This window comes from Carassius auratus, chromosome 31 (assembly GCF_003368295.1).
Source record: "Carassius auratus strain Wakin chromosome 31, ASM336829v1, whole genome shotgun sequence".
Taxonomy (NCBI): Eukaryota; Metazoa; Chordata; class Actinopteri; order Cypriniformes; family Cyprinidae; genus Carassius; species Carassius auratus.
Window position 1 is genome coordinate 14635340 of NC_039273.1, and position 14634 is coordinate 14649973.

The 14634-nt window shown below is 36.1% G+C and overlaps 1 protein-coding gene across 12 annotated transcripts in view; it reads right to left on the minus strand.

The window, feature by feature from the left end:
• The window catches only part of LOC113050630 (kinesin-like protein KIF1A), a 64312-nt gene that overhangs the window by 18538 nt on the left and 31140 nt on the right, over positions 1–14634 (minus strand). For 6 of the 12 annotated variants that reach the window (XM_026213825.1, XM_026213824.1, XM_026213823.1 and 3 more), the window contains 15 exons: positions 12674–12807; positions 11667–11746; positions 11501–11576; positions 10353–10432; positions 10137–10243; positions 9968–10048; positions 9454–9634; positions 9292–9364; positions 9074–9164; positions 8805–8953; positions 8538–8716; positions 7449–7586; positions 1702–1820; positions 1293–1378; positions 738–873 (listed from right to left, as the gene is read on the minus strand). In XM_026213825.1, the coding sequence (XP_026069610.1) occupies positions 738–873; positions 1293–1378; positions 1702–1820; positions 7449–7586; positions 8538–8716; positions 8805–8953; positions 9074–9164; positions 9292–9364; positions 9454–9634; positions 9968–10048; positions 10137–10243; positions 10353–10432; positions 11501–11576; positions 11667–11746; positions 12674–12807 (1710 nt within the window). Of the gene's footprint in view, positions 1–737; positions 874–1292; positions 1379–1701; positions 1821–5400; positions 5710–7448; positions 7587–8537; positions 8717–8804; positions 8954–9073; positions 9165–9291; positions 9365–9453; positions 9635–9967; positions 10049–10136; positions 10244–10352; positions 10433–11500; positions 11577–11666; positions 11747–12673; positions 12808–14634 lie in introns of all 12 variants that reach the window. The other 6 variants (XM_026213819.1, XM_026213818.1, XM_026213815.1 and 3 more) reach the window with 2 other exon arrangements.

The window sequence follows — 14634 nt, forward strand, 5'->3', positions numbered from 1 at the left end:
CGGTAACACTTTATAATAACTGCATGCTATTAATCATTAGTTAAGCATTAGGAAACAGTTAATTCATCATTTATAAAGCATTAATAGACATTTATAAGCAGTTTATAAATACAGATATAAATGCTTTTATTTATAAAGCATATCTATAATGTATTTAATAATTGTTTTTTCATACTTTATTAATGATCAATTTATCATTTCTAAATTAAGTATAGCATTATTTACACACCAGTTATTAAGAGTTGTCAGTGGTTTATAAGATCACTTAGAAATTGTAAGTAAATTATTAATAAACTATTTAAATGTGCATTCATCTTTTTATTCAGACATATAGTTATAGTTACTTATAGTGTTAATAAATGGTTTATTAACATGTATTTCTACTGTAATTCAGGGTTAATTCAGGTAGTTATAAAACATATGTAGTTGTTAATTTACTATTTTTGTGAGCTCATCTAAAGTGAGGACTATTTATGCCTTGTAAAGCTTTTACAAATGAGATTTAAAGGATGTTAATATTTCTATGTTCTGTATCTCTGTGTTGTGTTTGTTTCTGTTTTTTGTTTAGAAGATAACTGAGCCTTTAAATATCCTTTATAAATGCTTTACAAAGCATAACTAGTCCTCACTTTAGATGAGCTCACATAAATAGTTAACTGACCACTACTAAATGCTTTATAACTACCTGAATTTACTACATTTCTTGTGATCTTATGAATCACTGGCATGTTTCTTACCTGGACAGGTATTATTGTTGACCTCATCTGCTGACAGGGCCATCTCTGCATTCTGGCCCTCACCTTCCACAATTCGCAGTTCTTCGTGAGATACAGCAGCGCGTGAAAGACCAGAAGGACAGGACTCTGACTGGAACTGATCAACAGGAAAGAGAAATACTTTAAGTAAGATGCCATAATATGAATATCCTTGCTGAAAAGTTTTTTCCATGACTGGAACATAATTAGCAAACCTAGAAAAGCCTATATGCATAGTTCCATGTCCTTTTAAGATTTAATGAATTTCAATGACTTTTCCAGGAATGGAGATAGCACTTTTAAATTATCTAATATTTCCAGGTTTTATAGGACCATAAGAACTATGTTGTGTTCTGAATGCTGGTTCTCAGCATCTGCAAAAGGCTACAATCATATATTGATCAACCAGCTTGACAAGAAAGACTGTTTAAGCTGCTACAAAGCAGCCTGAACTGGCACAGGAATTTAAGCTGGTATCTTCAGCTTGGTCTACGTTTCTGTAAAATTGCTTGATTATAAGTGTTTAAATGTAAATACCTTCTCAAACTGCTGGTCTTCAAAAGAAATCTTTGCAGTGCCTGACTGACGGACACCAGAGCCATAGTCTGGTGCCTCTTCATCAGCTGGAGGAAAAACCAGAGCACCTTCACATCACTTCCTCAAGAAGTCACACACAGCTTGCCCTTCATACTGTATATACAAGCCCTCTGTCCTAAATACATCCTCTAACACCTATATATATAATATATAATTATATATATAATTATGTTCCTTTAAAGTATGCATGATATATCACTACATCTACTACTGTCATCATTTAACTTAAAATTAATCTTTAAAAATACTAGTAATTGAAATTGAATTGATTCAATGGTCTGATACTACACATTGTAATAAAAGACTCTTGCCAGTAGGTTCTGCAAGACACTTGCAGTCCTAATCTTACCTGATATTGCCTGTACAGCTACTCTGAGGAAACCTTTGACCTCTCCCTTCTCATTGACAATGGCAACCCGATGTACCAAGGGCACAGGATAGAGCAGATTACTCAAATATACAAATGACCTGAAGGAGAGAGAAGAAGAACAAATTGTGTTTCTAAGGGATTGACTGTACAGCAAACAGGACAAACACAACATTGAGCTACATACAGACACGAGCAGGCACTGCTGCGGCCCTGGACATGATTATTCCTCACAGATCAGGTGACATGATACCAAACCGGTTTGTGTGAGTATTTTTAACTGTTCATACTTTAGGTTTTGGGTAAGTTTAAGGTAAATTCATGGGATTGAATGAAGATGAACCCTAAACAATATACAGAAAAGAAATCTGAGACCACATTTTAAAAATTGGGGATTTCTTTTCACTGAAAACTATTTAATAAACAACTATGGCTCAAAGTCTTTTTTTTTTTAAGAAATTAATATTTGTATTCAGCAAGGATGAATTCAAATCATCATATGTGAAATGTGTGATATTGTTTATATTTCAAATAAATGATTTTTATTCTGAAAAAAATATTAAGAAGCACAACTGTTTTCAACATTGATAATAATAATAATAATAATAATAATAATAATAATAATAATAATAATAATAATAATAATAATAATAATAATAATAATAAATATTTCTTAAACACATCAACATGTTAGAATGATTTCTGAAGGATCATGATACACAGAAGTCTGGAGTAATGTCTGCTTTGCCTTCACAGGAATAAATTACAATTTAAAATATGTTCAAACAGAAATTATTTATTTCAAATTCTAATAATATTTTACAATCTAACTGTTTTACTGTATTTTAGATCAAATAAATGCAGCTTTGGAGAACATAAGTTCTTTCAAAAACAATAAAATATCTTACCTACCCCAAATGTTTTAACGGTAATTTAAATAAAGAAATGCTTAAGATTTCATATTATTTCTACTGCAAATAACACTGAACAAAAAGTACAGGTTGAACAAAGGATCCGTTTTCTTGCTTCCACACAAAACGCTTTGTAACAAAACATGCTGAAAATAATATAGAATTCTCAGTTCAGCCTTTCACTCAAATTAATGTACTGATAACATAATTTGTAAATGAGTAAAGCATTTTGACTAGTGGTCTCAAATTTTTGGACTTTTGTTTGAGTGAATATATTTCCTGGAGTGACTCGTGTTTTTGTGTAAATTAGTGTGGGGAATTGGATAATCCTGATATCCTTGATCAGAACCAGAAATAGGAACTGTTTATGTGTTTATTTAAAAAACAAAGATGGACGTTTAAAAAAAAAAAGTTTTAATTCTCAACCCTAACTTTGTTTGTTCTTAATCTGCCGTCAAGGACTACATTGCCCATCCTCCATGTGTAGACAATGAATGATACGGTAGTGCTGAACAAAAAAGGGGTTTTGGTGAGGTATAAAAACATGCTTGTGAGGAAAAAAGGTGAAAAAGGAGACATAAAATGTAACAGTAGTGGACAATGCAAGCGTGAACAGACAATACCATTAGCAAATACTAAACAATAGCTAAATATGACACTGCAAAAAAGCAGCCATACTGTCACAAATGTGCAGTGCATTGCACAAGCGCAACTTAAAAGAGTGAGCCAATTCATCAAAGGTTTCCGTGTTATATCTCACAAAAAAGTTGAAATACGGCATATGATCTCACATGTCCAGAAGAGCGACAGCTGTGCCAGAAACCAGCTCTTTCATCTTGAGATATGTGAAGACTGGAAGTAACCAAACGGCTTAACACGCGAACCAATTAGTAAGTCATTAGATGAACAGCTATTTTCATATTCATCAGACATTCGTGCCATGTAATAAAAAAATCTGGACTTGTTTGTTTCTGCAGTACACAAAACAAACATCTAATATGAGTGTTTCAGAGATAGCCCTTCAAAGCTGACGGACCCCTTTGAAGAAGTGATGCGGTGCATGTAAAGCTGGGACACAGACCTTGGCGTGACACAAGAGCCATAGCTGTGCTGGGTGGAGGCGCTGACATCCAGCCAATTCTGATTTCAATGATCACAATCATTAGGGCGAAATGAAACCCAGAAGCTCAAGGTGTGTGTCTGCAGCAACCGGATGAAAGTCAAATGTATGATAATGGGAGGAGACGGGGTAAAGTCCAGACATGCTGACTAAACTCCAGCAATCCTTCCCATAGGAAAGACAAAATCCCATAAGAGATCTTTCAATATCATAGAGCTTTCTCCTACGGCAATGTGATGAAAATCAAGTGGAAACATGCTCCTCAGATTTTCCTTCTGAACTAAAGACCCTTATAATCTCAGATGTCTCCTCAAGAGATTTCAGCAGCATCACAAACAGATTTACCAGAAGGGTGGCTGACAAATAAGAGCGGCCGAGGTAAATACAAGGAAAGTCTTTATATATATATATATATATATATATATATATATATATATATATATATATATATATATATATATATATATATATATATATTTATATTAATTCATAAATATTTTTTTTTCCGCATCACATGAAAACCTGAAAAAACCCATTACAAATTAAAAACAGTAAATAGGTCAAATTACTATAGATTTTAATAGACTTAACACACATTCATGAGGGTCTGCAGGGGTCCTCTCTATGATATTATTTCCTGTTTTATTTCTGCATATTGACCGCACCACATGACTTTAATCTGACAAACACGTTTTTAATATATTTCAAAATATTATATATTTTTTTTTATCATTTATATTTATAATATTATTAGATTTTCTTTTCTGACTACTTCATTTTTAGTCACATCATTGACCAAACGAACACCAAATTCAACAATCAGAAAAAAACAAAAAACAAACTCAATATATTCAACATTCTCCCTTGTCCGTTTATTTCATAGCTCTGTATTTATTGATACTGTATGTCAGCACCGATCTCATTTGTGTCTACTTTACACTTCTTTATCTTAAAGCTTATCCAGAAGAGATGTACAGACTCAGGATAATTTTAAATTCAATTTATTCCCATTCTGTGTATGTGTGTCTGTGTGTGTATACACTATTATCCTTTATGCATACATCTAGCAAACACCTTTTTCAGGTATGTGTTAGTGTATATATATATATATATATATATATATATATATATATATATATATATATATATATATATATATATATATATATATATATATATGTAGTGTATATATATATATGTAGTGTATATATATATATACTGAAGTGTTTCGGTGAATAAGCAAAAATGTTTCCAGTTTAGGTGTTTATAGGGAAGTCGTGGCCTAGTAGTTAGAGAGTATGACTCCTAACCCTAAGGTTGTGGGTTCGAATCTTGGGTTGGCAATACCACGACTTAGGTGCCCTTGAGCAAGGCATCGAATCCAACTGCTCCCCGGGTGCCGCAGCATAAATGGCTGCCCACTGCTCCAGGTGTGTGTTCACTGCTCTGTGTGTGTGCACTTTGGATGGGTTAAAATGCAGAGCACGAATTCTAAGTATGGGTCACCATACTTGGCTGAATGTCACGTCACTTATATTTATCTCTGTGAGTGCTGTGCACACACAATGTGTTCAAAAAAGGAAGCACAACCCAGTCTCAGTGTGAAAGAGCTAGTTTCCTTTCCCAGCACACTCCTGAAACCTCACCAACCTTCCCACTACACTGAACAATGGCGAGCGATCATAAAACGGGTCTTCAGCTTTGCCGAAGCTTCTGCAGTGCTCTCCCTCATCATCATCCTCATCCTCATCCTCCCCCTCCTCCTCCTCGTCAATATCCGAGCATGAGTCATCCGATAAGAAATGATCGTCCAAGCCATCCAGCTCTGTCCCCGCCCTCTTGCCAGGCCACGACTGGACCAGTTCAGTGATTTCAGAGGTTGATGTGGGCTCAGAGGGGGTGGGGGAGGAGTTAGGGTCGCTTGCTTGCTCACTAAGGCATGTGGAGAAAAGGGAGTTTCTGGTGTAGCCAAAGACATGGGAGCCCAGTTAGTATGAGGGGCCATCTGTCTATTTAACTCTTTCTACTCGCATATGGGTAAGTAAACATTTTTAATAGGGCAACACAGTAGCTGGGTCATGGGGATACAAAACATACACAACCTAAAAACACACGTATCATTAATGTCAACAGCAGCCTATGTAACAGGATTCTTTAAGAATGTCCAAAATTACACTACCTTTCAAATGTTTGGGGTCAGTAAGATTTAATATATGTTTTCTGGATTACTCTGTATGCCTCAGCCCTGTTTTGGATTACCTGTTTGTGTATGACCTTAGCCCGCCTATCAATAAACCACTGCATTTGGATCCTCTACCTTCGTGTCACCATGCAGATTATGACAATTATAATTTATATTATATTTCTATTTTCAAATAAAAGCTGTTCTTTTGAATTTTGTATTTATTAAGCAATTCTAAAAACCACTGCCTCAAGGTTCCAACAAAAATATTAACTGTTTTTAACATTTAGACTTTTTTCAAAAACATCAAAACAAACATATCAGCCCCAAATCTTTAAAAGATAGTGTACATTTTATAGGCATCGTTAAAATTTCCACAACTGTTATTAAATAATAATCATGTTGGTTAAAACCAGATTTGTTTTTTGCTTTGTTTTGTTTTTTGGAACACAAAAAGCTGAGTAAATAAATATAAATACTTATAAAATATAAAAAATTTCAGCCAATCTGATCAAAATAATGAAAGTGAATAAGGATTAGGGCTGACAAGCTCCACAATTACAAAAAAAACACCTTAAAATGAAGGCATTTCATTCACTTTAAGTCTTCTGACATCATACAATAGCTTTGTTTGAGGAACAGATCAAAAATCTTGATCAAAAAAGGTATTCACTGAAAAATGTATACACCCTATCTCTTCAAGGTGTTTTATAGAAGTGATGTCTGATTTTTTCAAGCTTACTTTTTAAATGAATCAGTTGATGCAGTTCACAAAAGCAGCCTGAATGATCATGCAAGTTCACAAATCAGACTGATCCAGTTAACAGCTCACTTAAGAGAAAAATATCAGTGAATAAGCATTCAAATCTGTGTCTAACAAAGCTATCATACATCTCGGAGATAAATCTCCAGTTCGCACAAAAATTCGGGTCCCACAGAAGAAAGAAAGTCTCACGGTTCTGGAACAACATGAAGGTGAACAAATGATAATATATTTTTTTTTTTACTGTGAAATAATCTTTCAAGATGTAGCAAAGGCAAGATTACGAGCAAGTCATACAGCTCTGAAGTAGACAGGGTAAAGGGAAGCTTGTGACCTCATTTGAAAGTGCATGGAAAATCGATTTCATGCACTTCTGAATAAAGCAGCATTAAAAATCTTGCACACTTTAAAAGCGTGTGGGCAATAACTCTGGACTTATTCCACAGAGGACTGAGCAATATTACATATATCCTGTAGAGATCAGCTTTAAACACAGCTTTTATTACATTTTCTCTTTCCAGCAGTTGTTCTGGCCTGTAAGATACTCTACTGTTACAGGTACAAAAACACAATGAGAATTGCTCATTTTGTTTTGCATAAGAGAAATTAATTCCCTTTCAGTGGGCCATTCAAATAAAAGCATAATCTAATGAGAAATCTGACAGGAATGTTGTTAATCATGGTACAGGGGCATTCTGTACTGATCACCAGTGGGTCTGTCTTGCCATGCTCTGATGTAATCTTACAACTCACCTTCCAACCAGACGGAACCAGGGGAACCGGTCGTAGAATGGATCGCCTCCAGTCAGCACACTGTCACAGTCCTCAAGAGCACTGCCAGGCACCTCCGCAGCACGATCATACATCTCCCTCATCAGATCCAGCCTCTGCCTGCAGGGGCAGCATTACACATCATTATAATGTAAATACTAGCTACACTGTGAGACCCAAAGTGACTCAAAGTATTTCTCTTCAAAATACAAGTATTTTATATTTCAGTACTTGATTTTCCGTGATAAAGTAATAAAGTAATATACTTTTTTTTCTTTTTATTGTTCTGAAACAACATATCTTCATTATTTTTGCTACCTTTCAAACAACTTTCATGTGATATTGCCTTATCTTAGACTTTGAATCCTAAAACATTCCGTGATTTAATTATTATTATGCCATTCTGAATATTGCTATGCATGCAGTGTGTAATGTTGCTGTATTTGAATGTAAATGATCTGCAAAGTTGTAAAGATGAAAGTGCATGATGAAGTTATTGCCTCCCAAAGGAAATAATTAATTTTCATTAGATTCATTTTTCCATTGTAACACAGCGGTACAGCCCAATCTTTTTTGTGTTCCTGTCATTTTACTGATGACTGCTTCTCTAATCTCTGGGAGTTCAACACATGATTCACAAAACGCTTGCTCTTGGAAGATGGCTCAGTACACAGTTTATTTGGACCAACTGGCTCCAATGAATCACAACCTGTAAGTTTTATTAATAAATGATGATGTTTATATTTTCTATCAAGCATTTAAAATACGGAACTATGGCAATGGGTGTATCGTTTCCGATACACGCTGTATGTGGTAAATCAATCACAACAGACTGGGCCATCTGACCAATCAGAGCAGAGTAGTCTCACAGAAAGGAGGGGTTTAGAGAGACTGAATCATAGAGCTGCTTCAAACGAATCGTTGGAAAATGAGGTGATATTAAATTAGAAAATGAAAGCATTTTTTTTTTTAATTGCATGCATGTAAATCTATTGTAAAATACTCCAAAAACAATATTAGGAACCTTAAAAATGGCATAACAGGGGTCCCTATCAAACATGCGAAAATTACCTGAGCTTCTCCAGGGTCCAGTAATGTGTGGCTCCATTTTTCTGATCTTGGACTTCTACAGCCACAATGGTGCGAGGGAATGGGCTTTTCTCACGGTCTTTAGCTGTCTCAGGTGGCAACAGGTCAGGCGGAAGTGGAGAGTAAAGCGTGTCCGTCAATAACACGAACTGGAACTGAACCTGTGAGTTACATTAGGCACAATCAGTAATGATGTTGTCATATTTTATAGGTTTAGCAGAGTGATGCAGTTCTTTCTAAAGCTTTTACCTTCTTCTTTAGCTCCACACTAATGGCATTGGCCTCCTTGAGGAAGATGGCATTGCCCCAAAGCAGATCTCTGAGAGAAGTGAACTGATAACATCTCCATTTACGGAAAGCCCACAGCGCCAGTTCTGTCTCTCTCTCGGTCCATTGCACTATGAGTATGAGAGATTAAATACAAGAGGCACAGTTATTTAAACTGAGTCATTGTGATTAGTTCAAGCTGTTAAAAAAACCCAAAATGAACCATTATTTGCCATTCGCAGTCTAGTCACCTTCCTCCTCAGGTTCTTCATCTTCCTCTGCCAGATCAGGGTAATAACGATCTACCTGTTTCTGCAGGGCTTCTAACCTGCTCTCATAGTCCTGTAAAAGACATACAGTATAGTGAAACATCCCCAATAAAACAGTGTCATTTTATACTAAATTGTAAAGTTTTGTGTTTGGGGGTGGGGGGGTATTTTAAACTGTTCATGTTGTTTACGGCACTTACTAATCTCTGTTGCTCCAATAGATTGTTGGTCTCCTCTCTCTCTTTGCGATACTGATCCTCAAGTTCCTGCAGTCTATACAAACAAACAAAGAGCTGGTGAGTTTGACAACACAGATGTCACATCTTAAACCTATTCTTGAATTTTCTTCATGTTTCCTTTACCTCTGAACCATTTCCTGTTTCATATCAATGCCTTGTTTCTCCAGGAGTTCTCTCTGAGCAAAGGCCCAGTCTACAGGCTCCATTGGCGTCTCAGCACAGGGGGTGCGTTCACGTTCCTGACGTGCCTGCTCTGGATGGTTGAAACGGAACACATGGCTCTTGCCCAGAATGATTCGGTTCCCTACAAAAGTTTGAGTCAATACAAAGAAATTAAAAAATAATTAAATAAATTACACAGACTGTTTAATTCTGCAATGACACGCATAAAAGCATTTTGAAATGGCAAAATATTGAATCTATAATTGATTTAAATGTTAAATTATGAAAATTACTAATTAAAAAAATTTAATCACATATAAATGAATTAAATCAAAATGTATCATAAAAACTGTAAAAAATGGAACCCTACAAAATAAATAAATAATTTAAATAAATAATTAAATAAAAGCTATATGATTGGCAATATATGCTTTAAAAAAGTAATGTAGCAGGAGACGAAAAAGTGTAAACAGACCTGATCTGAGAACCGTAGGTTCTGTTACTCTCTTCCCATTGACATAAGTTTCTGCTCCCTCGCACGGCTCAAGAATGACAGCTGTAAAAAAAACAGGAAGAACAGCCATAAGGATTGTGGTATATTTGTGTACAAGTATGTGTGTTTATGTAGTGTGTCATTCAAAAACCTTCTCCCATAGGTCCAGTGGTGCTGGTGAAAGTGCAGTGTTCCTCTTTGATGAAGTGACCACTCAAAACAATGTCCTGTCTGCTGCTGGCATCTTCTCTCCCCACCCTGAGCACAGCAACATATCAAGACACCTTAGTACTACTTCTGCTGAACACAACATATGTGTGGTTTATATGCACGATGGAGGAAAAGAGAAGCTTGGATTGGCACGAACCTGGTAATTCCATCTTTGATGTAATACAGAAGGCACTCGGACATTAAAGGATCTTCATTTAGATTCACCAGGTGGGGCGTCTGTAATCAAGGCATGAATCAAGATTACAGGTTTTATATTTACTGAATGATATACCAGTGCCTGCGAGGCAGCAATTGAATAGTTTCAGATAAGTTAACGGTTCTTGGATTTGGCTAAATGCCACAGGAAGGTTGCACTGCGTCTTGTTTTCTGTCAGCTTAATACTAGAATCAATACCTTTATTCCACAGTCTAAATGTGACTATAAATAGACATAGTTGGAATGAAATGGAAACTCTGATAGTCTTTTCCTCCCTATTGTGATGTATATCTGTGTAAACGGCTTTATGAACAAGAAAAATCTTGTTCATAAAATTACATGCATTTAGAGATTTTCGTCTTTTAAAACTTCTTAGAGTATGAATAATAGGGGCAAAAGAAAAACAAGAGATGCAATTATTGACATTGATAAGTTTCAATGAAGTCTATGCACCAAGCAGTTCAGACATAATTATGTGTAGATGTTGCCTTGCGAGCACTTGTACAAAATGTATTTAGACAACCTTTTCAAAGAGGAAAATAAGATACAAGTCAAACTATTTGACCGAAACAGCCATCTTTACACCAAGTTTTAATTTCGATATCCAAAATGCATGCGATTAGATTTAGATATCGTAAATTTGAATAAGATTCCAGTCAGAAAGCCTTTAAAAGCATCATATGGCCACGATGCTTTAGATCTGAAGTCTTCAAAGTGCTTCAAAGTTACTTATAAAGACTAGAAGGAATTGCAGCACATCAACATTCATATCACAGTTATGCCTAAATAAAGATCACAGGCACATTTAAAAGAGCTCTGATAGGAAAAACACACAGAGGTACATTAGAAGAGTCAAAGAGGAGAGATCAGGATGCAATCACACACAGTATCCATGTCAACCAACCTCATTGGGAGAGAACAGCCCAACAGTGTCTATAAAAATGGGCTGAGGTTTTCTCTGCACGGACTTCCAGAAGAGGAACGTGAAGACAATCACAGGCTTATTTGGTTATTTGAACAAGCATATTAGCCTTAATATGTGGTCTACCTGTACACGGTTTCTCCCTACAGCCTTTATAATCTTTTACCTTCTTTGGTGAAAAGACTCCAACAGTTCCTCCATCCTCACGCATGGCCACTCCCATCTCAGCCAGCAGTGCTTCTCTGGGGAAACCAATGGAGGTGTTTTTCATATGTTAACTTACACATAACGGGAAACTACTTATCAATCACATAAGGCTTCATACAACAAACCTGTCCATTCTGATGGCCTCTGTACGGCGAAGCTTCTCTTCCCAGGTTTCATTGAGCTCAGCAATAATTTTCTCAGTTTCCTAATTGGCATTGCAAAAAATATCAAGTTAAAATATTCTACCAATCTACGGTAAGTTTTATACATTTATTAATGTGAGACTTAAATCTTTAGACAATCTATTTTTTGGGTTAGTTATTCATTTCAATGGTGGGTTTTTGGTTGGTCATTGCTAATAGGTGTTTATCTCTGCAACCTTTCTCTTTTGAACCAATTTCCAGAGCCACAAATTGCATGTGATCATAAGGCTAATTCTCACTTCACCGTCAGACTCCAACCAGCAGCAACTGGCATGTTTGTCATTTTTTTGGTTCAATCCACAGTGGCTGCCTCTTACCAATATCTGCATCTGTTGCTGTGGTCAGCACTTTTTTTGCAGATTGAACATGTTCAATTGGGGGTTTTTCGGTTATGGAATTTTTGAGAAGTGACTGTAATCTGATGATATTCAGTGTTGCGTCTGCGTCAGTTGGTACACACCAGTAAATTATCCTTCAAAGGTACCGTCATAGGCAGTGTTACATTAGTATTACTGTAGTATTTACTCATATTTTAAATTACCTTTTATTTTTACTTTGTTCATTTTTATTTCAATTTAAGTTTTAGTACATTTGTTATGTCATTTTATTCGTTTTTTATGTCTAGAATTTTTTATCATTTTTTTCAACTTCAACTTATTCCATTTCAGTTAGTTGCCCATAAAACATTTCTCGTTTTCATTTAAGTTAACATTTTTAATTTAATATTTATATTTGATTAAAAATTTATTTCAATTAACAAAAATAGTTTTTAACAGTTTTAGTTATTACTGCTTGTAAGTACGGATTATAAAAAAAAAAACAATGATATGACCCCTTTAATCTGAAGCTATATAAGGCAAATGTTTTCATATGTATATTTCAATGATTTAAGTCAGTTTTGTCAGGGTTTTATGCTTTATGCCAGTCACCTTGAGTCTCTCGATGGCTTCCTCGCTCCCTGGGCTGAACATGATGCGATCATGGAGGCTGCTGATGGAACCAGCCCGGCTGGACAGGGCGGAGAGAGATGGGGAGGGGCTCATCCCCGTCATAGCATTGGTCACTGTGGAGAGATCACCTCTTTGATTGACAGCTTGGCCACTATTGTTATTGTTCTTGTAATCGGATATGTCTGTCGGGGCAGGGGGGTGGGAAGAGGGAGGCAGGAGGTGACCGACACGGAGTTCCGAGAGAAGCAGACAGGAAGAGGACGAGCAGAAGGAAGGAGAGGTAGAGAAAAGAAGACAGAGAAAGACATGCAGCTTGAAATGAATTTGAATTCAGAGACCCCGAAATTTGAGTTCACATGTGAGGAGAAACGCCCAAGATACAAAGAAGAAGCAGACAGTCAAAGACAATAAAGGAAACAAGCTAAAATAAAATAGGAGATCTAGCGCAAGCACCCGTCAGCACAGAGACACGCCAGTCATCTCAAGCGTAAAGTAGCACTGCTGGCTTCAGCTACAGCGTTACACACCGGCCATCCAATGACAGCAACCTGAGAGCCACAGCTCAAATATTTAACAGGCATGCATGCATTGATCTGGGCTGTTATTTGACACACCAGTTTCTTATATTTGTTAGTGTACGTTGAGCAAAATGATGTAAGTCCATTTAAGCAACTAACTGGCAATTCTTTCTTGGTCCTAAAAGAGTACTTCAGCTAAAACTGAAAATTCTGTCATAACTTACTCTCCCTCATCAAACATAATTTTCTTTCTTCCTCACAATACAATGGACCTTAGTCAGTGTCATCATTTTTGTCAGGAATGAAAACGAGGCTGTACGGGACAGAAGCACAGTGTGTTAACTACACAATGGATTGGACTTTTGTTTAAAAACATACAGATTGTTTAGCTGACAATTTTTCTTTACTTCAACACCCCCCCCACCATAAAATGTCTGTCCTCCAAAGCCTCGTTTTCAACACACTAATTCTCATACAACATATTTAGGAACATATTATGAAAGTCAATGGTATCCAAAATGTTCATGACCCAAAAATGATAAAATGCTACTGTAGAATGAATCCAGTATATTATCCAGCTTGTATATTATAAGCCTTGTGAAGTGACACAATCACTTTATATGATGAACAGATCTAAATTAAGCCTTCATTTATTCTCAAGTCCAATTAAAGCACTGATTAACGTTGGCATACAACGACTACATAAAATATGAAACTACAACTTCAAACGTCAAGTAATGTTAAACTTTATAAGTTCTCACATAATGGGTCCTATTCTCTTAATGAGTAATGGGTGTTTTTTGGGCGTAACATGCAATAAACCAATCAGAATCTCATCTTCCATTCCCTTTAAGAGCCAGTAGCGCTCGTGCCATGACGGATTTGCTATTTACACGGTGGAATTTGGCAAGCACAAAGACAGAACGTGTCTCCGATATGAATGCGCCTGTACACACGTCTTTTTTAGACCAGCACGCCCATGGGCGCACAAATAAGTGCAAATGCATTTGCTAATTAAATGACGTGGCGCTGGACGGGAAAATGCTAACGGCGCTGGACTGAAACTAGCAAACACACTTGCGCTGCGCCTTGCATCGCATTGCGCCGGGTGTATGATAGGGCCCATTGAGACTATTTGTTATTTGTATTTTCGTATCATTTTTTCTTTTTATATATATATATATATATATATATATATATATATATGACTGGTGTATAAAGGCTTAAATTTCAGTTCGATTAAACATGTGATCATGTCGCTTCAGAAAGTTTCATATCAGTCAAATGAAGTTTGGGACCTTAAAATCAAACTGACTTTCATGATTTAGACAAAAACAGCTAAAACATTTTTCAGAAGGTCTTCTCATGTATTCTTCAGAAGAAGAAAGTCATATGAGTTTGGAATGACATGAAGCCGAGTAA